The sequence below is a fragment of the Neoarthrinium moseri genome, assembly GCF_022829205.1.
Source record: "Neoarthrinium moseri strain CBS 164.80 chromosome Unknown scaffold73_Wmoseri_CBS_16480, whole genome shotgun sequence".
NCBI lineage: Eukaryota > Fungi > Ascomycota > Sordariomycetes > Amphisphaeriales > Apiosporaceae > Neoarthrinium > Neoarthrinium moseri.
The window spans coordinates 133,867-159,165 of record NW_026055187.1 but is presented as its reverse complement, the minus strand read 5'-3'; the positions used below and the strand labels follow the sequence as shown (position 1 = coordinate 159,165).

General features: G+C 51.8%; 9 protein-coding genes across 9 annotated transcripts; 4 read left to right on the top strand and 5 right to left on the bottom strand.

The window, feature by feature from the left end:
* Positions 1-2,590: 2,590 nt before the first annotated feature.
* Positions 2,591-5,008, top strand: JN550_011791 (uncharacterized protein; the record flags this gene model as incomplete). The annotated part of the gene is made up of 1 exon (XM_049310195.1): positions 2,591-5,008. The coding sequence occupies one exon, from the start codon at positions 2,591-2,593 to the stop codon at positions 5,006-5,008; it is 2,418 nt and encodes an 805-aa protein (XP_049166290.1).
* Positions 5,009-5,307: 299 nt separating this feature from the next.
* JN550_011790 (uncharacterized protein) lies at positions 5,308-8,167 on the bottom strand (the record flags this gene model as incomplete). Its single annotated transcript, XM_049310194.1, has 7 exons — positions 5,308-5,925; positions 6,006-6,177; positions 6,235-6,730; positions 6,788-6,822; positions 6,890-7,543; positions 7,601-7,670; positions 7,951-8,167. 7 exons carry the CDS (start codon positions 8,165-8,167, stop codon positions 5,308-5,310), a joined length of 2,262 nt encoding a protein of 753 aa, XP_049166289.1.
* A 226-nt stretch (positions 8,168-8,393) lies between these two features.
* On the top strand, positions 8,394-9,409 carry JN550_011789 (uncharacterized protein; the record flags this gene model as incomplete). Its single annotated transcript, XM_049310193.1, has 3 exons — positions 8,394-8,780; positions 8,846-9,236; positions 9,294-9,409. 3 exons carry the CDS (start codon positions 8,394-8,396, stop codon positions 9,407-9,409), a joined length of 894 nt encoding a protein of 297 aa, XP_049166288.1.
* A 786-nt stretch (positions 9,410-10,195) lies between these two features.
* On the bottom strand, positions 10,196-12,938 carry JN550_011788 (uncharacterized protein; the record flags this gene model as incomplete). The annotated part of the gene is made up of 3 exons (XM_049310192.1): positions 10,196-10,218; positions 10,268-11,480; positions 11,535-12,938. 3 exons carry the CDS (start codon positions 12,936-12,938, stop codon positions 10,196-10,198), a joined length of 2,640 nt encoding a protein of 879 aa, XP_049166287.1.
* A 1,457-nt stretch (positions 12,939-14,395) lies between these two features.
* On the top strand, positions 14,396-16,171 carry JN550_011787 (uncharacterized protein; the record flags this gene model as incomplete). The annotated part of the gene is made up of 4 exons (XM_049310190.1): positions 14,396-14,398; positions 14,502-14,945; positions 15,012-16,019; positions 16,082-16,171. 4 exons carry the CDS (start codon positions 14,396-14,398, stop codon positions 16,169-16,171), a joined length of 1,545 nt encoding a protein of 514 aa, XP_049166286.1.
* A 504-nt stretch (positions 16,172-16,675) lies between these two features.
* On the top strand, positions 16,676-19,334 carry JN550_011786 (uncharacterized protein; the record flags this gene model as incomplete). The annotated part of the gene is made up of 7 exons (XM_049310189.1): positions 16,676-16,892; positions 16,962-17,289; positions 17,341-17,932; positions 17,987-18,694; positions 18,746-18,803; positions 18,853-19,002; positions 19,057-19,334. 7 exons carry the CDS (start codon positions 16,676-16,678, stop codon positions 19,332-19,334), a joined length of 2,331 nt encoding a protein of 776 aa, XP_049166285.1.
* Positions 19,335-19,966: 632 nt separating this feature from the next.
* JN550_011785 (uncharacterized protein) lies at positions 19,967-20,272 on the bottom strand (the record flags this gene model as incomplete). The annotated part of the gene is made up of 1 exon (XM_049310188.1): positions 19,967-20,272. One exon carries the CDS (start codon positions 20,270-20,272, stop codon positions 19,967-19,969), a length of 306 nt encoding a protein of 101 aa, XP_049166284.1.
* Positions 20,273-21,300: 1,028 nt separating this feature from the next.
* JN550_011784 (uncharacterized protein) lies at positions 21,301-21,888 on the bottom strand (the record flags this gene model as incomplete). Its single annotated transcript, XM_049310187.1, has 1 exon — positions 21,301-21,888. The coding sequence occupies one exon, from the start codon at positions 21,886-21,888 to the stop codon at positions 21,301-21,303; it is 588 nt and encodes a 195-aa protein (XP_049166283.1).
* A 598-nt stretch (positions 21,889-22,486) lies between these two features.
* JN550_011783 (uncharacterized protein) lies at positions 22,487-24,435 on the bottom strand (the record flags this gene model as incomplete). Its single annotated transcript, XM_049310186.1, has 5 exons — positions 22,487-23,411; positions 23,465-23,491; positions 23,546-23,832; positions 23,884-24,016; positions 24,077-24,435. 5 exons carry the CDS (start codon positions 24,433-24,435, stop codon positions 22,487-22,489), a joined length of 1,731 nt encoding a protein of 576 aa, XP_049166282.1.
* Positions 24,436-25,299: the final 864 nt, after the last annotated feature.

The following is a 25,299-nucleotide window of genomic DNA, read 5'->3' as shown; positions in this document are numbered from 1 at the left end:
AGATGCAATGCTCGGGTGCGCAGTTCGTAAGAGTATCCACACACGATATGGATGACTATAACGACCACGTATCTACCTACAAGAAGGAATCCCTCCGCCCGCCGCCACCACCTAAATGGGCCCTTGGGCTGGAGTGCATCCGACTCGGTACACTGAAAACTCAACCAAACGACACCCGAGATCAACGCGTCGGCGTCGTTCAACGTGTGGACAGCACTGCAGTCTTGATGAGTCTAGGGTCGAGGCCAATGCACAGCCTCCCTTGGTGAATCGTAGCGCGCCGCGGTCCCTGTTACCTGCGTCACGCATGTCTTGGTAACAAGACCACGGGTCAAACCCAGAGTCCGCGGACCCGGGCCCGAATCATCCCATTTTCCTTCCCAGCATGTCCCCAAGCGCAGCTGTCACCCACCGTCTGGCATGGATGGGCCTATTGTAAGTAGAAGAATCCTTCTTGCAACTCCAAGGGAAAAAACAATACAAAAAATTGGAATGCCACCTGCACGCGAGGGTTTGATTAACAGTGGTACACAGGTAGGACTGTACTGTAAGGTAGTCACCCAAGTAACATCGCTCTGATATTGGATCTTGTTACCGTCAAACTACTGTATGAAGCGGTCGCTGGCCAATTGCCGACCCCACCAATGGACAATGCCCACTGGCGGGATAGCAGCCAGTGGGCACGGCACACCTGGGGCGCTATTCAACGACGGCCGGCATCCCTTCATCTCTCCAAGGCTGGAGTTGCCGTACCTGGAGCCAAAAGTGAGCGCAACGCTTCCAAGCAAGCAACCAGGTTTGCCAAGCCTACAGGTCGCCAATGACTATCGGGGGTCTCCCTGCTTCCCGCACATCTTGCGTTTCCTGTTCCTGACGAACCTGATAAGCGGGGCCGACTTCAAATTTTCAGTACCTTCTCCCGTTACCTGCATTTTGACTCGTGCATCCAAGTCGGCGCCGTGTTCTGAACACGGGGGAGTTGGCAGCAACGGCCTATCCCACCTTGCCACCAGCGAGGCGGTGCAAGCCTCGCTCGTAACTGGGGATCCATCGCAGCTGACGCGGAAACAATCGCCCAAGTTGCCTTTCGGCATAGCTCCATCGTTCCAAAATTGGGGATGACGAATGTGTGGGCTGTTCCAATCAGGGGGCCGCTGGTGACCATAGCGTTCCTTCTGCCGGACTGACGGTTGATTCAAATGTTCCGGATCCACTTGCGAAGGACCGACTCCTCGCGAGGAGACGACGAGCTTACCACGTGTCTTATACCCTGGAGTTCCAAGACTAATAATTAACTCTCCAGAATATACTATTTTTAAGTTCAATGGTGGCAGGATGCAACACCGTACAATGCTATACAGCAGCCATAATTCGGCCAGACGATTCAATACGAGAGGCAGAGACTGAGGTCAGATCTGGAAATCGTAATTACGGACATGCTCAATCTCGGGTCTTTGCCTTGACTGGTTCAGAAAGTCTTCTATGAGGCTGTATAGTCAATGGTCCTTGTGGTAGATACAGGCTACTCGGTGAGGGAAATTCGAATCAGAAACCCCCATGTCTCCTATATCGCAAGAGACCAGGATAGCCTGGCCACTCGTAAAAAGTAATACTGGCGTTGTAGCAAAACTGTCGATGGACTGCAACAATAATGGGTTGGGGGATGTCATACCAAGTTACTATACTGATCCTTCGTCACCTAGGTGGTCCACTTTTCGGTGTTGCAATACAGTACTTGCCCTTCGCATCACCATGCGACGAAACTCATCCGTCACGTTTCAAATTCGCATGGTGCATTGTTGCTAACCTTAGTCCGCTGCGCAACCTACAGAGACCTATATAGGTACAATATGACGATTTGTGTCAGTGACTTGAATTGTGAATTAATGAACGAAGCTTTTACAATGAGCTACCTGTCCCTTCCATATAGCAGCGCAATGCATTCCCAAGTACCTTTGGATTAGGCAGCAGCTGCATGTGCAGGGCTTTGGACTGGGAGTCCATCTCACCTCCATAACGGATTCTTGGAACTGCATCTGGTTGAATGATGACTCACTCACTAAGTGACTCAACCCTCGCGGCACAATCGCCTCCTTCCAGGCTCCTTCTTCAACCTCGTTTGACAAAAGCCTGACAACAATACATGGAAGCATCTTAGCTCAGCTGGGAGAGTACCAGGCTCATATGAAACATGTGATTCCTGGGGGTCGCTGGATCGAAACTAGCAGGTGCTATCATGTCATAAACATCTTTTTTGGCCCGATAGATTTCTTTGCTGTTGACCTTCCGAGCCTGAAACGAAGCGTGCAGCTGCTGAATTGTCAGCCTACGAAATATGCTACTTTCCCAGGCTGCTAGAACATGTGGCTGCCGAATCCGTGAAGGGCGTTTGAAATTCTAAATACGGCGAAATTGAAATTAGCTGCATGATCAACCAGAGCAGGCTGACTGCCTGTAAGGCTACGGACAGTCGTGGTGTTTCATTATTGTTTGCCCCACTTCGATTGCACCCCTCTCAGTGTCTTTGGAGGATTTCAGCTGCTGTAACCCTTTTTTTAATCCAAGCATCTTGTACTCACCGTCGATTCACATGGAGAAAGATGATCCTGTCACTGGCCATATTTGCAAAACATGCGATGAAGTAGACACTCAATGCACCATTTGCCACAATTCCGATCCTCGTGACAACCCTAAGCTCTGCGAACATTGCCAGGGCTGGGATGATCTCACTCACATCACATTCTGCGCCGGAGATGTGTTACCCGACGTAGACCCTTCGGTCTTCGAACCACCAGAGTTTACGCAGAATAGTTCTCCATATCCAGCTTCTGGAGACCTGAGTCAGCTCAGTTTCCGGGCCTTCAAAACGTTGGAGCAAGCCAGGAACTGCCTCATCTGCAGAATTATAGTGTCTGGCCTCCGACAGTGTGACTCAACCCGCGAACCTACCAGCGTTGCGCTATGGAGACTTTGGCCCGAGAATTGGCACTCGCCAGAGCCGAGCAAGCGGCAGCACAAAGATGTCGACTGCTCTTGGACTGGCAAATGTCTTCTGACATTCTGCGTCGTGTATCCTGGGGATGGTGAAGACTCCAAGCCTGCTATGAAACCTTGCCTCGTCGAATTGATCCTGTCTTACTCCTCCTGGGGCCACGGTCTCGAGAACGTCCAGTTCTGGGACAGGCGTTTTCTGGACCCAGAAAACATCAAATTCTGGCTATCGCACTGCCAGAAACACCATGGCCAGATGTGTGATAAGACGATGTTCTCCACAAAACTCCCCTCTGGTTTTAGAGTGATCGATGTTGTTGATGAGTGCGTTATGGAACCCCGGGGGGAAATCGATGATTATGTCGCTCTAAGCTATGAATGGCGTGCCGCCACGTCCGACCCAAGAAGGGATCTCATGCTCTCGAGGAAGAACTGGACAGCGCTTGCGACGTCAGGTGCTCTGACTCAGGGCCGGCTACCAGAGGTGATCTACGACGCTATGCAATTTTGTCGAGACCTTGGGCAGCGATATTTATGGGTTGATCGGATGTGCATTTTCCAGGATGAGGATGACGAGGATGGTTCGAGGCAGGTGCAAATAGAGGGAATGGATGCCATCTACTGGCTGGCTACTGTCACCGTCGTTGCCTCTGCAGATGGTGTTGGTGTTGGCTTGCCTGGTGTTTCCAGTCGACCAAGGCCCTTTAGCGTCAGCAATGCAGGCTGGGGGCTATCAATGGACGGTCCTCACTGCATAGGATACCAAAAGCCATTGGTTTCCGACGCTATTAACCCCAGCTCTTGGAACACCCGCGGCTGGACATTTCAGGAACGGTGGATTTCCAGACGACACATATTTTTCGGACGCTGTCACACTTATCTGAGCTGTTTCTATTGTATTGAGTGCGAGACTTCTCTTCGCAGGCAGGACATCATAAAGGCACGCGAAGCAAATGGTGAATTCGGTGCTTTCTTTGCTCGCGGTGTTCGGATTGCAAAGGGAAGTGAGGAGCAGGCACGCTGGGACCCTCTTGGACAGTACCTGGAAGCTGTCAACGAATATACAGGGCGCTCCCTTGGACAGGCATCCGATGTATTAAACGCGTTCACTGGGGTGAACAAGTTTCTCATCACGAAGCTTCAGACGAGGTCTTTATTTGGCCTACCCGCGAAGTATCTCTTTCGAAGTCTTCTCTGGACTCGTAGGGGGCCGCCGCCAGCCAATCTGCAGGGCCATATACCGACAGGCGTCCCGAGTTGGTCTTGGGCTGCTGGGCTTGGGCCCGTCGAGTACGGCTGGTGGACACAAAACTTCTACACCAAAGTCGGAAACCTGGTCCGCTTCTGGTACTCTGACGGTCAGACTGTCTCGGAAGTGGTCGAAGCCACAAGCTGGTTTGATATGTTCAAAGACAATGTGAGAGATGATTTGAGTCATGAGTTCCTGATCGAGAGATTTAGAACGAATCTTGACCTTAACGGCGGAACGTACGCACCTGCTTCAGCGATGTGGCACCACTGCTCTCATAGCCCTTGGGAGTCCCTTCGCCACCACGAAGTCTCGGAAATTGCGATTGATATTGCCAAACGAGCACCGGGGTGCCTCGTATTCAACACGACAACGGCATATCTCGGACTTCGAATGAGCGTCACTGCAAGTTTAAGCACAGGAGGAATCATTTTCGACATCGTTGATCAAGACGGCAACGCGATCGGTAATGTCATGCCAGAATTTCGACCCGGCGACCACAAGCTATCGACCATCCACCATCCGAGCTCAAGATACCATATAATTGTCCTTGGCGCTTGCAACAGGGGCAAGGACTCCGGCCAGGATTGGGAGCCTGAAGTTGTCCATGAGAGCCAGGAAGCATATCGAGTGCGAAACGCATGCGGGCTTTACGTGATGGTTGTAGATAGGAATGGGCATTTTTCGTCTCGATTGGGCATTGGGGTGGTGGCCCCCGTAGGGTGGACAAGGGTAAAGCCTGTGTGGGAGACCATCTTCCTCGTGTGATGAGATGGGTGAGAGGATAATATGATCCCAGGAAATCGTGGGGACAACCTTCATCTCCCACGAGAGGAAGCCCATGAGAAATCGCCTTGGATAGGCCTTACGCGATACAGCATGGACGCTAACAAGCTACGTATTGCTGATGACTCCATTGTAAGCACTTGCACGAACCATTTTGAACATTACTAGTTTTTTTTTTCATTATTTGCACGAGTTTGTTCAAGTCTTCATCTCCAAAATTGTTCTCGTTCAGTATGACCCCGACCTAGCATGCCAATGCAGGAGCATATATAATCTCTCTCCTAAGTACGCCTGACGAAAGACCACTCTCTATCATCAATATCAACGTCATTCCCATTCCGGTAGACACGTCGTCCGCTTATGGGTGGTTCTATAGGTTGGTTCTCTCTGTCCAATACGTGAGGTGCTTTGCCAGAATCGATCGAGGACGTAAGAAACTTGTTGGGTGTTCGACGCGCAGTCAAGCGACGTTTCTCGGGCAATGGGGCCACCTTCCTCTTCTGGCCTTGGTTGCTGACCTTGTCACGTTCCGGATAATGCTTGAGGCGTAAGATATACTCGTCAGCATCGGCTCCCTCTTCACCAATGTGTATACTGTTGCTGCCTCTGTTGTAGTGCAGCGGAACAGTTATGGGATCACACTGCAACTTTGCCGGGGCTCGGGGCGGCTTTCTTGATCTCTCAATGGTCAGCCACATCTGATTGTCTTGACCAGTCAGGGACAATGTGAACCACCAGTACCCTATTGAGGGCCGGCCGAGATTAGCGATGTCGTAGCACTTGTGGTAATGCAGCTTGTCTTTATTTTCGTTGCTTTCATCCTCAAAGAATGGGTCACAAACGATCTTCAGTTCTTCCTTGGGTTTAACGTAGATCTCAAAGTTCTTTACCGTCCTCCGCTTGATATTAAAACGTGTCAGTACCGAGTATCTGAGAATGGGAGGTCGAGAGGAGAGCCTTGTTTTCTGATGAGACTGACCAAGCTGAAAAGAAAGGACGCCGTGTTGTCCCATGGATGTTCTGATTCAATCTCGTCTCGTGTCGCTTGCTGACGTATCTGCAGGCCGAAGCCTGCACCCCTTTCCATGAACTGTTGTAAAGTAAGGGGGGAAGCAACAGCAAATGCGGCGCCGCAAGCAATTTTTACGGAGCTGTAATCCAGGTTAACGTTTGTCTTTCAGGCACTACCGTAATGAAAGGAATCTTACTCGTATTGGTTGATGATGTTGTCCGTTATGATTGGGTCGGCAAGATTGTTGCGTTGACAAATAGCCTTGATCCTTGTCCGAAGACCGTCATGCCTCGCTGTACCACCTGCCAGAATGATTCTGGGTTTTCTGACGGACCTGGGTCCTTCCATGTTCGCAGAAGAGTTGTCTTTCGTCTGAGATGCCAGGAGTTCTGTGGCTGCTTCTATTCTGCTAGTTGCTAAAGCCAAGGGGAACTTCATGGCTTCATCAAAGCAGGCTGTGACAAGAGGCTCATCCAGGGTTACGTTGCGCATTGTGCCATCTTGGTCCTTCACACAGCAATCGAACCCTTGGCCAGGAAATTCTGGTCCACATCCGCCTTTTTCAACATTAAAAGTGTCGAGCAGCTTCTGTCTGATTGGAGCCGATATTTTCAGCCCGTACTCACTCCAGAGATAGTCTAGACTCATTTTGACCACGAGATATTCCCACAGCTCGCTCCCGCCACCGGCGCCTTGTGTTGTAATATCAGAATCAATTTATCAGTACTTGGCCATGGAAGAAGCCTTACCGTCTGGTTTCCCGATAAGATAGAAAGAGGGTGCTCTATCTCGTCCATGTACAATGTTCAACGTGCACGTGTTCTTCGAAACCTTCAGCTGGGCTAACATACCGAATAAAAGAAGTCAAACTAACCATATTGTGACCTCCGAAATCAAGCACCAAGACCACATCATGATGGACAGTGCCCTGATGTGTGACCAAGCGATCAAGCTTCTTTACGCATAGAAAGTGCGCTAGTGCTTCTGTTTCAGTGACGAAGAAGATGGCTGACCGATCATGTTTGAACACTTGGGCGATGATGTCGCGATAAAGATCCATGAAATCCACTGTCCACTGGGATGGAACGGACAAGCCGATAGTGGTAACGCGGAGCTTTTCTTCTTGACACACTTCCATGACGCGATTGTATACTTCGGCGAATAATCTCCTTAATCCTTCGAGTAGTCGATCACGGAGTCCGTTGTCATTCAGATGACTGCGAAGTGGTTCGGCCAGTTGGTATTGTTTGAAAAGGTCATCTGAGGCTTTAACCAATATGTAGAATGCGTATTTCAGGGAGATAGACTCTCGAGCTGCGTCGCTCTTCTCGCCCAAGTACACCTCGCCGCCATCGAATGGATAACCCATGGACGAGAAGTTGCCATTTGCATATCGACGGCCGGTGCTGGACCTACCATTACTTTCGATGTACCAGTCCCTTTTTGTTTCCGGGCACCAGAGATAGGCTCTGGTGCTCGTGCTGCCTAAGTCGATACCCAGTGTACTAGTTCAAATAAGTGGTGAATATACGGGAATTTAAGAAGTTGGTGAATGGTCTTACACATCAGATAGCTCATAGTTCGAATTAACCGCGCGGAATGGTGCCATTGCGCACTTGACCCTCGAGAGGGCTGCACCGAAGAGACCCGATGATGGTTTATGGAAATGGTACTGCATGAAGTGCGATTGAATGCCAGGTCCAAAACTTAAGTAAAAACTCTTTCTTTAAGAGATTGTAAGGAGTAATAACAAAAGAAATGATTGGGTCTAAGCGCACGTCGAGACCCTAGCTACCTGCAGCCTTGTATTGAACCTGACGAAATGAGTGGCGGCTAGATGGCTGCAGCTCATCCCTGTTTTTGTGACATGTAGGAAGTGCCGACCTCAGCTCACCAGCCCCCTGATACATACCCTTCTTCACGCTGTGGCCACAAATTTTCGGCGACGACTGTGAATGGTAGTACTTGAAATCAGGCATATCACCTCCGTTCCTTTCTGCTGCAGTGTTGGTCGCATTTTCTATGGGCCCCCTTCGCGTCTCCAGGGTGGTAAGGACCAGGACGCGTCGAGAGAACTTGAGCTTCTCGATAACGAACCCTCTGTCCATGCTTTGGCCCCCTTGGCGCATTTTCCCTTCAAGCAGATACGCTGCCGTGGGTCAGGAACAGCCAACACATCTTCTGGACTAGTGTCTTCCGGGTAGGCACAGCCTCGTGACAAAACCCACCAACCACTCATTTGACACGTACGAGCCTTAAGTGAAAGTTGGAAAGGAGTTGCGTAAAACTTCTCGACACCTGAGCCACCCATCAGTTACGACTTTTGGGCTATCCGCATTCCACAAGGCTCTGAAGATGGCCAACCCAACAAAGGACAGCGACATCATGACTGAAGAAGCTGCTTATGATATAGGGAGGGCGGAGCTCAAGGCCATCAAAGAGTCCTGGTGGTCAGCCAAGAACACCTTAATCGAGGCGCTCCTCCAGGCTGTCAATGATTACAAAACGTGTTCCAACGAATTGGCTCTTCGAAGAGATCGGAAATTGCAGCAGATATACTCCGAGTCCCCTTGGGCTGGCGATAACCTAGCCGAGCAATTTGTGATCCCTCATCCTGACAATGGGATATTTCCAGCAAAGGGCATTGTATTTTCATACAAGCCAGATAGTGGAAGAAGCCCCGGGGCAGCAAACACATCACTTCAATCAAGCCAAGTGAACGAGAATGACAGCGATGCCACTGTGAGTTGGTACCAAATAGTGGCCCCCATCTCCTCTTCTTCCAAGCACAACCTTACCAGAAATAGGGCCTAGAGATTGTGGTTGAATCGAAGGAGCTGGCCAAGCCTGACCGAGCTCCATCGCCAGCGTCAGGGCTACCCAGTGAAGAACGTGTCGTGCCCACCGACACGTCGGCTGGCCGTCGTTCGCGTCCCGGCCCGGCGAGGTTGTGCCCCCTGAAGACGAGACTACCGCCAATCAAGACAGCCGAGGTCAGTAAGAGTAGCTACTGGGTCTTCGAGTATCGCACGCGCCACACCTATGCGTATTACATCATGCGATGCCCATCCGACGAGTGCAGCAGTCCGGTCTTCACCAAGAACCCGCTTCGCAATAAACGGGCGGAGCAGCACATTAGGCAGTGTAACTATCCATTCAAGGGGGAGAGGGATCTAGTTCATCGTTATGCACGGCCAGGTGAGTCGCCTACTCAAATTCAGGTTCGGGTTGCTCTTCTAATCGTTCATTATACAGTTATTACCGGCCGAAAGGATCGCATAGTAACGCAGGCGTGGGCTTACAAACATAACAAAACCTTGCTAGCCAGTAACGAGGCATTCCTTGAGAGAGAGAATGTTGGTGTAGACTGAATATTATCAAGTCCCGCTCGGTCACTTCCATCGGCCCCATGATCAGCACCCGTCACTCATTGTATAGCGAGTTGATAGTTCAGTTGGTTCGCATTAAGGAGTCTCCCTCGAGCAATTTATTCTCATCTATGTGGCCTAAGCCATCCAATTCTGTGCAGAATTTGGTTCAAGATCCAAATCGTGTCAAAATTCTTTTGGGTTGGGGTCCCATCATATTGCTTTGACAAGTTGCCATAGCCTCAAGTCGGTGGCAGCGCCCCGTATATCTTTGTTGTCTTTCCCTTCGCACGCACCGCATTACTCATACATATGTTGTTGTGAATGCACAACGCCTCTTGTGGGAGGCCGTGGTTATCCCAAACTCCACACAACACTGGAGCCCTCGGGGTGACTCGTGTTGTGCCCATAAAACGCAACCAAAACAAGGGTATACGAATACCGGACTGTAAAAGGCCGTAGCACTTGAAAGTCGATCATGCGGTCTCCTAGATCAAATGAAACGAAGCAAAAACACTGCCGATGCTTCTGGGTAACCATCGGACATATATAACTTACCATGAGACCAGGGGATGTCGCCGTGCCTCGGTCGTTCCTGGTTGAATTAGTAGAATCTTCCTCATACGTAAGGGTCGGGTGCTTGTAATCCGTAGTTGCCCGTTGGACAGTCGGGACCCGAGGAAAATGATATTAGTTGAGGGGAACAAGTCGAGAAGTAGGGATTGGTTCGACAAGTGATGGATGGCATAGATCCAAGTCGCAAAGGGATAAGGGGAGGCCTGTGATGATTCAGGATCGTTGACGCTTGACATCTAAAAGGCATTAGCAAAAGTTGCAGCATTGGGGACCATGATGGCGTACCTTTCCGATCACCAGAGATTGCAAGTGCCTCTGATTCAGCACGTGTTCTCTTCCCAGGCGTCGTAGACACTTGCCCCGATGGCTGAGAAGTAACTGAAACGTCAATGCGTGCCTCTTCGTTTTCAGACTCCCACGTGATTTCCTCATCCACGGGCACCATCAACTTAGCAGCAGGTTCCGGGACAGGATCATGTGTACTGGCGGTGCCGCTGATATCATTGTCATTCTCGTCGTAGTCGATTTCGTCTTGGCCATCATCAGCCAAAGTAGCGGTTGCACTGGTGCTCTGCGAAGGAGGATCGTCATGTTCTTGAGCGTTGGAAGTGGTAGTGTCTTCCGCTTTCGTTTCCACGTTAGTCGAATCGCGATTAGCAGTGGAAGAATCGCCGTGGTATTCGTCGAAATCTTGTGGTTGACGGGAGTTAGCCTGAGAGAGTTCAAACTGTATGGGCATGTCAAAGAATTGCCCCCTGTCTTTGCCCTTCGGTACTTGTAAGAGCGTTGTCTTGGTCGACGCTCTGTTGGCCGGGAGGATGTCGATTTGCGTGGGGCAACTAGCACTGCGGGGACTGTATTCATCCTCGATTCGCTGAACGAAACAAGTATCGCAGTCGCAGTCGACTGACCCGTAGCAATCATAGGGAGGGGAGGAACTGAAGGAATGGGGTGCATTACCATGCTTTGAAGGCGAGAGATCGATGTTATCGTAATCAAGTACGTTATCTCCCGCATTTTCTTGATCGACGCCATTGACAGCATTGTCAGCAGCTTCTTGTCCAGTCTCTTCTGCAACACCAGGATCTGGCTCCTCGTGCGATCCTTGCTCTTCGTTCGGATCTGATTCCGGCTCGTCGTCACCATTGCCACCATGATCTTGGGAACCATGGTGCTCGCTGGCTTCGTCATCTTCCTCATAGAGTTCGTCCTCTTGCGTATAGTCTGGCGTCACGGCAAGCTCTTCGTGTTCACTGGCCTTGTCATCATCTACCGGTGTGGTGTCACGATAGACGGCGACGTCGGTCAAGCTCTTACCAGAACTAGCCTGGACTTGAAGCGCCAAGAGGCGCTGTAAACAACTTGGTCTTACCATGAGGTGCATGTAGAGCTCGGGGCTTTCAATCGCACCCTCCGTGGCATCGTTCTTCAGCAGAGAATCATAAAGAGTAATAATGTGCCCAAACGTGTAGGCGCCAAGGAATTGGTTTGTCATGCTCTATAGTTTTATGTTAGTCAAGCTCAAGACATGGAAAGTGAATAAGGGACATACCTCGCTGAATTCAAGGCCAAGACCATCGACGTGCATGACCAACTCGTCGAGAGGCGATACTTCCTCAGAGATGACATTCCGAATTCCAGACAAGAACTCGCCAAGGGGGAGTTCCAGGGCGGCTGTATCATTGAAGAAGTACTCACTAGGATCTTCATCAGGCGACGCAGCGAACAGTCGGTACTCTGATTCGCCATAGCGCACAATCATTTGGTGGCGACGGGCAATCGTGGCAGCATCTTCCGCATCGTCGTCCCAGCGTCCGGCTTTGTCTTGGTCTTTGTCTTGGTCTTGGTCCTGCAACGCAATCTCCTCGTTGGGGGCACTGATATGGGTGTCGCTTTGCGGTACGGACGAGATGTCAGACTCCTTTGGGCCGCCAGGGCCGTCACTGTTTTGTTCATTGGTGTGCTCAAGTGAGCTTTCACCTAGTTGATATGCATCTGCTGTGTCGTTATCGGTGCCCTCAGCCCCTTCGGGATCATTTGCAATCACAGATGTTCCCTCCTCCGGGGCATCGTGGTCAGGCTCATGTTGGCTGTGAGATTGAGAGCCATGGCGCTCTGATGAAGCATCTTCACCCTCCTGGTTCGGATCGTATTCTACCTCCGGCTCAGGATCTGGGAAGACTTCAGTGGTGGGATCACCATGTTGATAGGAGTCATCAACACCAGCTGCATCAGCATCCCCTTCTTGCTCTTCATTCTCCGCGCCGTCCAGCTGCTCAAATTGCACGACATCAGATTCATCTTGCTGCGGTGCTTCCTGCTGTGCCTGCAAGTCTTCTGGTTGCGGCGGTTGCTTCTGGTCTCCTTCGCTCGAAGGAATACCAAAATCATGTGATACGATGCCGTCGACATGTACTTTAGACTCGGTGTCATGTTCAACAAGTACAGGAGACACTGCATTATCGCCAATTTGGACATGATCTTCAGGTTGCTGGACTGGGATACTCGAAACGGACTCCTCAGTAACATAGTCATGTTCAAGCAAAGAGGCATCATTCCCTTGGAGTTGGTCTAGGCTGTCGTCAGCACTTAGATTGGTGCTCTTGACCATATCTGTAGCCGTATCCGCAGCGTCCACCGTGATACTGTCATCCATGGGCCATGACTGATCGTCAGCGCCGCCGATATCGATGTCATAGTCGTTGGCGGCAGTAGCTGTCTCGTTATAGGTGATGTCATCGGCATCGATCATGCCGTACGAGGCATCATCGCCTTCGGCCATTAACTCATCCCTATTGTCAGAATTGAAGTGTTGGAACTCGTCAGCCTGGTCGTAGTCGCCCAGCTCCAAGTCCTCATCGTGCTGTCCAGCAGCGAAGTCGAGATCTATATCGATGTCCTCTCCTGGGCCGTGATGGCCGAAATCGGTGCTGATTTCCATCTCTTCGCCCGGCATTTCGTGCGCAGATGAGCAGGCGAAGGGAGTGTTTCGCCTAGGCGGCCTGTAGTGCCCGGCTGACCTGATGGTGTGCTGCTGATCGGGACGTCCTTGACTTGGTGGCCCTTGTGGTGTTGGTTAGATGATTAAAGACTCTAGGCGCAGGGCACAGGTGCCGACGCCGTCGGAGGTTTTGCGGTTTATCCTAATCTCGATGGGTCTGCTTGAGATGTAACCTCTGGGTCACAGGACATTGGTGTCGACGGAGGAAGGGTAAATGGTGCTTGGGTACTATGGCACGGTCGGGGGTATCGACAGACGTCTCACAAAGACGACTCCCTTGCCGTACGAGGGTTCAGGTCTCGTGACGAAGCGGGCCTTGGCTGGTCTCTAACCACAGACACGGTCGTGAATGCCGGTGTCAAATAGGCTTCGGCGTCGGGAATGTGAAGCGCTTGAGCACCGGAATCTGCGACAAGTCCAGCACAGACTACAACGGGCAGCGGTTGATAAAGAGAATCGCTGGGCGGGTGAATGCAACTGCACACAAGTGCAGCGCAAACGGTTGTCAGGGATGATGGGGAGAAGCTGAAGCCGGACGTGGCAGGCGACAGCTTTGGGAAGCTTGGGAGTTGAGTTAGGTGCGAAGGTTCGGAGCTTCCAAACGGGACCCAACGACGGTTTCGGTCAGTTGAGCTGCACGCCACGAAGCAGAGGCAGGATCAAGCCGCGGGTGAGGTCCGGAGACACGGGAGGCAGAGGAAGTGAAAATTGTGTGGCGTGAGCACGATGGACCAGATCAAAAGACGAGAGCTGCCTGATGACTGATGATGATGATGGGGATGTAGGCTCAAGCTACGAGGTAGAAATGTCGCCGCTTTGAGCCAAGTCACAGTGCAGCCAGTACAAGGTGCTTTTTCTAGCGGGCGGCGCGACTGGCATTCCAGCGCGCGGGCGGACGCGGTAGGCTGCCAGACCAGAACCAATATGGATAAACGTCGGCCCAAGACAAGACCTGTGCTCTTGAACTGTCCTGGTGTGGATGTGGATGGGGTCCACGGTACTGTGTGGTAATGTGTCAGCTCCCTGTCAGTGTCAGTCACAGAGAGACACACACCCGACAAGGCTGAAAGGGGGGACCCAGGTGCTGTGGCTAGATCAGTGCAGCAGCCACAGCCACAGCCCACCAAGGGGGGGAGGGGGGCTTGAGTGGGTGGTTGCCCAGCGCTCCAGTGCCCCAGTGCCCAGTGCCCACCTGCAGGGGCCCAGACTGGACATTTGGTCTTTGGGGGGTTTGGGGGCTTATGGGTGAATTGGCTTGTTCTGGCTGGGGGGAAGCTACATACGTACATCCCAATTGCATCTGCGCCCATCGTGAACTTTCCCTCCCCTTGGAGACCGCCCATTCCCTCCCAGCTCTGCCGACCTGCTCAGTCCCGCCGATCCGCGCTGCCGACAACTGAGAACACAACAAGATGGTATGTATGCCGCAATGCCATGCCCTCCTGCACCCCCAGGCCCGACACCATTCCACCACGTTTGTGCTGTGCTGTGCTGTGCTGATGCGCTCCTCCGCCCCAGGTCGTCCTCGCAGCATCCATCTGCACCCGTGGCGGGAAGGCTGTCCTCTCCAGGCAGTTCCGCGAGATGCCCAGGTCGCGCATCGAAGCCCTGCTGGCCTCCTTCCCCAAGCTCGCCGACACGGGCACCCAGCACACCACCGTCGAGCAGGACAATGTCCGCTTCGTCTACCAGCCCCTGGACGAGCTCTACATGGTCCTCATCACCAACCGCCAGTCCAACATCCTGCAGGACATTGACTCGCTCCACCTCTTCGCCCAGGTCGTCACCAGCACCTGCAAGAGCCTCGACGAGCGCGAGATCCTGAGGAACGCCTACGAGCTGCTCAGCGCCTTCGACGAGCTCGTCACCCTCGGCTACCGGGAGAACCTCACCATCAGCCAGATCAAGACCTTCCTCGAGATGGAGTCGCACGAGGAGCGCATCCAGGAGATCATTGCCAGGGTATGTATTCCCCACTTCCACATCCACGATGCCTTCCGCCGTGCGCCCGGCTGACCCCCTCTGCAGAACAAGGAGTTGGAGGCCACAGAGGAGCGCAAGCGCAAAGCGAAGCAGCTCGAGATGCAGCGCAAGGAGTCGGCAAGGAGCGGCCGTGCCGGCGTGCCACGCACCCCCGTTTACCCGACATACACCCCTCCTTCCCGCCCTACGCCCACGGATACCTACGATAGCTACGAGGCCGAGAAGAACAAGACCTCGCTCAAGACCACCACCATGAAGGGCAAGGGCATGCAGCTCGGCAAGAAGTCCAAGACTACCGACATGTTTGAGCGTGTGCGCGGCGACATGGGCCAGGAGGTCGACGACTCACCTCTGGTGCCCGTCGCTGCCCCCACGCCTGCCGCCGAGCCTGCTGCTCCTCGCGCCTCCACAGGCCTGGACCGTGATGCCATCCACGTCACCGTCAACGAGGCCATATCCGCCAAGCTGTCCAAGGAAGGCTCCGTCAACTCGCTGTCCGTCACGGGAGACTTGACGCTCCGCATTTCAGATCTCAGCTTTACCAAGGTCAAGCTGGCCCTGTCCGCCACCCCCTCTCACGGGGTGCAGTTCCGTACACACCCCAACGTCGACAAGGCTGCCTTCAACAGCTCCAAGACTATCCAGATGAGCAACGCCGCGCGAGGCTTCCCCGTGAACAACGCAGTCGGTGTGCTCAGGTGGAGAGCCTCGCCAAAGGTCGACGACCCGAGTGCTGTGCCGATCCAGTTCACCGTGTGGGTCAACAAGGGTTCGGACGGCACCTACGGTCTCACCGTCGAGTACGAGCTCACCGGCGGCGAGGAACTCAGGGATGTCAGTGTGAACATTCCCTACGCGACAAGCGAGCCCTCTGTTTCCAGCTTCGATGCCACATGCGACGTGTCAGGCGATAGCCTGGAGTGGTCGATCGGCACCGTCACCGCCGATGAACCGAGCGGATCTTTTGAGTTCGAGGCCCAAGCAGACAGTGAGGAAGAGTTCTTCCCCATGCAAGTGCGCTTCTCCAAGACGTCGCCCTTCATCGACGTTGATGTAAGTATAATGTCCAGAATCTGTTCACTCTCGCGAGCGGGCACGGCTAACAGCAAACCCAGGTCTTGTCGGTTGCGTTGGTGGAAGAGAACGAGGAGGTCACCTTCTCAAAGGATATCAAGTCGGTGGCGGACTCGTATGTTGTTGAGTAGACTATTGGTAGATTTGAAGTTACGTAGAGCGCAATTGCATGGAGAAACGGTTAATGAAAAGGCCGCGGTTCACATAGAACTGCCAAAATTGCAACTATCACGGCGTCACTCAGGTGGCCATGCACGGTCTCAGTGTCCCGAATACTGTGCACGGAATCAAGGTGATGTGGCAACCCCAGCGATGGCCTTTGTTTCGACCATTGTACGTGCCAAGGACATACAGCCATGATGTGAAGCATGCTCTTCTAGTTGGCATAATTCTTACCAGACGAGATTGCGTGGCGCGGCCAGGATTTGCGATGAATGGATACACTGTGTGTATGCGCTGTACGGAGCTGCACTTTAGCAAGTCGCGTCAGGCGCGTTCCACTGTAGACCTGCACATTTGTTGCTGAATGAGACGGAACCTCTAAACAGCCAGCCATAGGGCACCCCCGACGAACTCTCCGGCGGCGCTTGCAAGATGAGAAACCCATCGAGCAGAATTGTATGCCGTAACCGAAGATGGCACACGATAGCTCACTGGAGCTTTTGAGCGAGGCCAAACTCGACCCCAGGCCGCATGCAGGCCTACTAACCTACAACCCCAGCATCGAGCTCTTCGCAAGGGCTGCAGGGTCCAGAACTTTGGAGATCTGGCGGTCCAATGGTCAGACCGTCGCGAAGAACAGTCAGAAGGGCGAGAGAGAGACTGTTGAAGCGCTGCAATGGAAGGCCGACGGTACGTATCGACACACCCCGCCGCCAACCCGCCGCGTGCGAGGGGCCACCCCATGCTAACGCTCAACAGGCGAGTTCCTCGCTGTGGGATGGAGCGATGGCATCGTACGGCTGATGGGCCTGGAGAGCAGCAAGGCCGTTCACCAGATACCTGTGTGCGACGCCGCGAAGGCCAAGATCACCTGCATCGGCTGGGCGCGAAACCATGCCGCCAAACGCCCGGCCTCGTCGCGCAAGCCCGGCACGACGGCTCTGAACGACCTCTCTCTAGACGGACTCACGTTAGACGAGAAGAGGAAGAAGACGACGACGCTTGATCTGCCACGCGAGCTTGCCTTCCTTGAGGTGGAGACCGCGCTGCCGAAGCTGAGTCCGCTGCCGGCCTCTGGAGGCTCGGGGTATGCTGCATGCTCACAGATTCTTCGACTTGAGGGCTGACCCCATTGTAGCGATGATATGTATGTCTTCACCACGAGAGCGTCTCTCGAGTTTCTGTTCCGGCCCTTTTCGCCAGAGACCAGCGACTTGGTGGATGTAATGCTGGTGGGCACGGATGACGGACAGATACACCTCAGCATCTACGACTCCTTTGTCATCGGCAACTTCAAGTACAACCTGCCCAATGACTTGGGTAACGCCGATCCTTTAAAACTGATGCATCATGCCTCCCACCCCGATCTATCCACACATTCCCTCCTATTCCGCCCTTCGTCGAAAGGCGAAACCAGAGAGTTATACCTTGTCCCCATGGACCTGACTTTCATCCACTCTTCCCCCGAAAACCTGTCTCTCCTCGCATCAAAGACTACTACTCTGCAGAAGCTTCTGAGATATGTAAGACAGGTGCAGATGCACATGGTGTACGAATGGCAGTCTACGCGCGAGTTGCCGGGCAAATTTCTCAACAGCATCAACGAGTCTCTACGCGAAACTGGGACATACGGAGAAATGGACATTGGCCAAGCGATATACCATTCAGTCGTAACTGGCCACACGTTCCCCGAGGTCAAAGAGTGGCTCGTCGATCAACTAGCAGAACGTGTAAGTCAATTTGAATCCCGCTGCAATAAGTTTCATCACTGACAATGCTCAAAGGGACACAAGCGGTGGGATAAGGCGGTTGTTTCAGGCCTGGAAAACCTCCGCAGTCTTGTTCATGAGAACTTTCTCCCATCGCTGGAGCGCATAGCGATCATCTTGAGCCGCCTTCTTGGTATAGCCCGCTTTCATGAATCCAAGGACGAAATCGGCTTCACCAGCACCCAGATCACCAAGGTTATGGATATCGTGTCTTGCTTAATGCTCGTCGGAAACAAGATCCTACTACTGGTCATGGAGGAGCTGGACCTATTCCATGCTTTCTCGGGCTGGCTTCGCCATGAGATTGATCGGTTGGCGTCCTCTTCCTCTTCGGACGAGCTCACCGAGAAGGAAGCCACCATGGAGCACGGTAAAATATTGACCTACATCCAGCAATACATGCACGCCAGCCCATTACAGGCTTACCTGAGCAAAGTTTCGAAGGACGAGTCGAGTCGGGACTCTCAATTGGTCGGTGATGTTACTTCTTTGCTAGATGTCCTTGATAAACAAATCAAGAAGCAAGAAGACGGGAAGTCCCAGTCGACCGTGGTCCACCAGATAGAGTTCTTGGGGGATTTCCTGCTAGAGAACTCCAATGTCGTGTTCAATGGCATTGCAGAAGCCGAGAAGCGCAGTGTGAGGTTCGGTCAAGCTACTAAGATCGAGCTGGAAAACAGCATAACGAAGGTTGACGTTCGGATGTGTGCTGCCAATCACGGTGTAAGACTCTCAGTAGCACCCCGGTGGACCTGTGACCTAACATCTCCGCAGGACACCACAAATGGCTTGACATATACAGCGTTAACGGAAGAAAACTTCAAGAATATCGGTAAGGTCACATGGATCCTTGAGTATTTCTTCTACTAATGGCATTGCAGTCCACCTGTTCCGAACGGACACACACATTATCAATGGGATTAGCAGTACAGTCAAGACGCAGCATACGTGCCTCTCCTTAGGTGATGCCCAAGTTCTCGATCTCAGATTTCTCAACGAAGACTCCCTACTCGTATTACTATCGCTTGAAGGTAAGCTTGAAATGGGATTTCACAGATTGGCGCTGACGCTAACGTTTTATATAGACGACCTCCGGATTATCAGGGTCCCACATCCTTCGGATAAGCTGGGATACCATGACTATAGTCCTGGAAATCTAGCATCTCCGCATGTCCTCAGCACAGGGGAAGTCACTAGCGTCTTCCCAAACGTCCTTATCCCGCGCGAGGGCAACTTTGCGCCAGTGCAAATGGAGGTCAAGCAGGCAAGCTCAGACCGTGGGGATTTCCCGGCCCGAGTTTGTCTTCTTGGGAACGATCTCCAGACGTACAAGGTCTTCTCTCTGCCTGCTGAATTTCTTTGAGTCAGGGGTTTTCTCCTCCGGGCGTCTTAGCTACCAAAGTACGATGGTCACTGATTCAGGGGAAGGCCTGCAAAGAGGAGAAGCCAGCTCACTTTAGCTGTGTATAGATTTGCTCATGCTCTTGGAGAGTGATACATGACTGTTGCTGTCAAATTTAGGTCTACTCAGTCCGAGCCAACAATACCAAATTCAAATTGTGGGCCACAGTATACCTTGACTTTCCGTTGAACGCACGAACCATGAATAATGCTCGCATCTTGCTCGTGTGCAAATGTGCCGTCCAAGAAGCAGCAGAAAAATTGTATACATCCCCGTCGTCATCGACAGCTAATCTCTACTACGTGAAAATCGGTTCGAAGTTGGAAACAATCAATTAATAGAGTCTATTCAAGTACTGTCGCTGTGAACACATGTAGGCGTAGTGCGGGCACCGTATCAAACTCAGTTGCTATTACCGTAAGAACACACTGTTTTGCTAGTATATTTGAGCACCTTATTGATGCCCTGTGGTGGATCGGCACCACTCATTACTATACTCAGTAATGCTAAGCCCCTTTGTCGACCTCCATTTGACTTTGCAACGAGCCCTTTTTTTTTAAAAAAAAAAGGTTCATGCGAGCTCAATCTTCATTTTACTTGCTATACTTGTAGTCATGGTTCGTGTAGTAACCGTCCGAGTCCCAGCCTTTATCATCATCTCTGGCTTCAGGTGGGCAGGGGTCGCTGATATCGACCTGGATCTGGTAAGTCTGCGGTTGGTCTCCGCCGCCGCTGCTCCCACTATTGCCTTTATCTCCGCCGTTGTTGCCACCACTCCCACCGCTGCTTCCACTTCCACTCCCACTTCCATTTCCGCTTCCACTGCCACTTTTCTGGCCTCCACCGCCGCCGCCGGAGGTACCGCCTCCCATACCGCCCCAGCTAACACTTGTACTCATGGTTGTTGTTGTTGTTGTTGTTGTCTTTGTGTGGTTCAGTGTCGGAAATGTATATGTTGTCTGGGATAGAGTTAGAGTGGAGGGCCGTAGATTTCCCACTGCCTTCTTATGGAAATTAGGCATAAGTGAATCACGCCGCGACTGATCTGTGCTAATGTCCCTGGAATCGAATATTTGCACACTGCCCGTGTGAATCAAGGCTCAAGTCACTGTATCAAAGAGACTATCCATTTTTAATTATGAAGCATATATATTCACACGACCAGAAACGGAGAGAGCTTCATCAATAAAATCAAGCAATGGTCAATGTATGATCAAACCGGCGCTTGATGTCTTCGCCAGGTCGATATGCGCTACTACAGGTTTGCTTGCTTGCTCATTGTTTGCTTAATCGTGTGATAAAACAGCCCCACAAGCCGGAGGACGAAGTATACAATTGCTTTGGAGCTTATCATTTCGGGTGCTCAACTACCGGGCACCATATGAACAACCTCATCCTTGAACAGTCGGCAATCAGCCCAAGGTCTAATATAACTTCGAAACTGGCAAGACTTGTTAGGCCCACCAGCAGTAGGCCACAAAACACATGGCGGCAAGAAAAATGCAGTGGATTCATAGGAGTCAGTACCATTATTAACCCCTCGGAACTGTGCCTCAACCGAGATAATTTCTTCGTTGTTTAAAAGACCATAACGGAGATTGACGACACTCACGGTAGAAGCTACCTAACAAGCTAAACTCAAGCAAAGCTACAGTGCTTCGACAAAATGCAAAAAGTATACATTATCTTACGTCCGACTTGGTATTGATCATCTATGCTGTAGACAATAATCGTACTGTGTCGTAATTACACGCTAAGAAATGATGTGATATCATTACAAGCTCATGCAGTTGTGAAGAGAATCCTTGCCCTTCTTTTGAAATGAAATTGCGCGCTTTCCTGCCCCTTTAGACACCCCCCACGCGTCTTGCGTTTGTGCCCAACCTGCCCGGACCCAACTCTGGAAAAGCGACAACATAGATGCACTTCATGCCAAGCTAATGTGACCTCTCTTGCTCATATAACGGCGGTTGTACCATAGGCCGAAAGCCTCAAATAGCTGCACGACTGCCAGCGCATACTCAAAGATAACCACCGTCAACCAGGAGTTGAGGATCCATTTTTGGACGCGCAAATCTCTTCCAAGGCAGCCCAAGTGGTCACACTCCAGGGTGTAGTCGCGAGACATGAGCATGAAAGCCAGGAGGAGAGAAGCTAGGATGATATCGATTACGGCTAGGGAGATCTTGCCCACGAGGGGCGCCATCAGGCCATCGCCGTTCTCATCGGAGTCGCCGTATGACAGAATGGTCTTGCCACGGACCGTGACCTTGATGGGGAAGGGCAGCCTGTCGGCAAACCGCTGGAGGTACGGGTGGACGGCGGCAGCCGAGACGGCAATGATGTTCCAAGTAACCGTGATCCATGCGGCGACTGTGGCCGCATAGACACCACTGAAGTCCCGGAATGGACCAATGTACGATCCGGCGTTGACAAGGGCAAAGATGCCGAAGAAGACGAGCACGATCCGGATGGTCGCTGCGAGGAGCAGTCGGGGTGCCAATTCTGATGCCATGGTGGTGGATCTACAGCGCTAGCCGAGGTGCTTTACGATGGTGTTGTCAATCGAGAGGTTTGTGAGCTCAACGTAAATTCAGCAATTCTAGTAATCATACGGTTCAAAAACAATTTGATGGCTGCAATTAAGAGAAGAGAAGTCCTGTCTCCGCAATGTCTTGAATGGCAGGCAACAGTGTGCTACACATGACGTTGTTAGCGGAGCACAATCCCTGTCAACGCAGAACCAGCACAGCTTCGATTTGATTAGCTGAGGGGCTTGAGGAGTTTATGCTCCAAACTCCGCCGTCAGCAGGTTTTAGTATTTCCTCCTAAACGTAAACGTATAGTACGGGCGGGGAATCAATCTTGATTATACTTTTGTGTGCCACCTCTATACTCATAAGAAATCTGTTGAATGTTGTACTTTACCATCGCATCAAGTAATCGGTCATAAATGAGCCCAAGCCTGAAGTCTCCGTCTTGGCAAGGTTTGGCCATAAATTGCATAAGATGTCTGTAGCGGTTTCCATTATCTATGTGCCACTCGTAAAGCTTATTATCAAGGTGCTCATTACCAGTGGCTCGTCTACCCACCCGCCATGATGATCACGCAATCACTCTTTCCTGCCCTTTTTAGACCACTCCCTCAGAACATTCTTCTGAATCTTTCCAGTGCTTGTCTTGGGGAGCTCATCCACAACTTCAACCTCTCGCGGCACCATGAACTTGCTGATCGAGCTGTTGTTTTTGGCCCAGTTGATCATGTCTTGCGGCTCTAGCCTTTTCCCTTCCTTGACAGTCAGGTATGCCTTTGGGCGTTCTCCCCAGTGCGAGTCAGGCACCGCGACGACTCCAGCCTCCAGGACATCGGGGTGCTGCACCAGCATGCTCTCGAGGGCGACAGACGAGATATTCTCGCCTCCTGAGATGATGATGTCTTTAGCCCGGTCCTGTATTTGAGCACTTCCGTCCGGATGCCACACTGCCAAGTCTCCGGAATGCAGTACACCACCAAGGAAAAGTTTGCGCGTGGCCTCCGCGTCCTTGTAATAGCCCTTGGCACAGATGTTGCCGATAAATACGATTTCTCCAATTTCCTTGCCATCCTTGGTCACGTCAATCAGTACACCATCAGGTTGATCTGGCTTGATTATCCTTATCGGCAGACTTGTGACGAATCCGTGTCCTTGGCGCGCCATTTTCCCATATTTCTCGTTCAGCGGGAGAGCGTCCCATTCAGGCATCGGATACCCTTTGGTGATCGGCCCATAAGTCTCTGTCAGACCATAGACATGTACTGGGTGCAGATTGAGATCCGTCATTTGCTGGAACAGGTGCGCAGTCGGTGGGCTTGCTGCTACAGTCACCCTTACGGGTTCTGGGAGCTTCTCGGCCTCCTTTGAGGCACACAGGAGGGTATTCACTGTAGGAGCCGCATTGAAGTGCGTGATCTTCTCTTCCTTGAGCAGCTTCCAAATCAGAGGGTAGTCAATCTTTCTGAGACAGTAATGCGTTCCTCGCACCGCGGTTATAGACCAGCTACACCTCTTTAGTAAGATGCCTGTAAGGTTTGATTGGGGCCAGAAACTTACGGGAATGTCCAGCCCATTGCATGGAACCTACGATTGATTGAGCGACACCGTTGCCATATCGGGGACTGTAGATCAACTTACATTGGTAGCGTCCAGAGATACCTACATCTCCCATTATTATAGTTTAGGCCAGATTCGATGATATTTGCTAAGCTTGCAAGATACGCTCCCCTATGGGTGTAGATGACGCCTTTCGGGCGAGATGTTGTACCGGAGGTGAAGGGAATAGCTAGCATATCATCCTCGTTTGAGCACTGCGAGTGCAATCCGGCCCATCCCTTACTTCCTTGGGAGGTGTCGTACTGAAGGCCTTCTAGAATTGCTTCATCAAACGGGCCACACAGCTGGCCTTCGGTGGCATCAGTATCCTACGAAAGTTAGCTCTCGCATGTAACTGGCTCACAATCCATGATACGCACAGTGTCTATGATGAAGGTGACATTGGGGTGTGACTTTTTAAAGTCTTCTAGTAGAGGCTCGTATTCCTGATCTACGATAATGGAATCAACCTCTGCAAAGTCGAAGATGTAGGTGATGTCATCCGGTTTTAAACTGACGATCCATTCTCGGTGAGCGAAAGCAGGCATCCGGTCAACACGAGGGATATCTTACCGGTAGTTGACTGGGACAACCACGCCACGAGCCGCAATGATACCAAAGATTGATTCCAGGAATGCTGGTGTGTTAGTGGCCAGAATTCCAACCCTTTTGAAGCCGCGCTTTAGAAGGAAGTACGCAAGTCCCCGTGCGCGGTCTGCGAACTCAATGTAAGATCTCCTCAGGATCTTGTTGTTCGCCGTTACGTGGTAGATGGCTGGAGCATCAGGTTCAATGGCCGCAGCCCGTTCCAGAAAGAAAGTAGGGGACAACTGATGAATATGGTGGCTGTGAACATACTCAGCCGGCGGCGTTGTGGCCGCTGAAGTGAGATGCCCCAGTAAGGTCTTGAGTCGCGAGGTGGCTCCGGACATGGCGGGGGATGACGTTGTCCGTAAGTTGTAACCGATTAGCTGCTCACTACTCCAAGTCCACAGCTCAGCAGTAATACAAGTCGCTAGCACCTTGGAAAGAGGTCGGCGAAGTCAATGTCTTGGTAAAACGATGCAAGATGAGAGGGAGTTTACCGAAGTTAGCCGGGAGCTGAAAACAATGCGGTGCGGCTCACGCCAGTGAGATACCTGGTAGCCGTCGGTGTGGTGCCGACAGATGGATCCCTGAAGCCGTGGGTTCGGAACAAGGGAGACAAAATGCGGGGGAGCACTGAACCCCTGTCAATTGCCCCCCAGATCCCGCGCTCTGGGGGAGGAGGGCGCTAAGTCACCAGTGTCTCTGTTAGCCAGGTTAGCCTGTTCTGGTCAAGTCTACTGCTTTAGTCGCTGTCTGATTTGCTACACAACCTATGCCCACGGAGACTACATAGGATGGTATACTGTCTTGATGCTTCGAGACTTGGTAACCCCGTTTCCTAGTGTAGTTACCCAGCCATGCAGTAGTCTGGTCTTTTCTGCTAATTACATCCTTCGCATGAGCCAAAGGTTAATTTTCATCCTTGTATAACTGTTTGCTTTATGAGGTCGTCCAGCTTGTATTTCTCAGCGACTGTATAAAAGTAACGACACACCCTTTATATGAAATGACCAAGTGGACGATAGGGATAAACGGTCTATGAAGGATGCACTTCCATACTTTCTGTAGCAATCACCAAGCCATTTTACCTGTCATTTACTTCATCTCTATCACGGCTTGCGAAAAATAACACGCACAGTCGGGTGTCGAGTTTGTGCAAAGTTACGAGTGGAACCAGCGCTATCTACGATTTTCCATTTGCTGCGCAT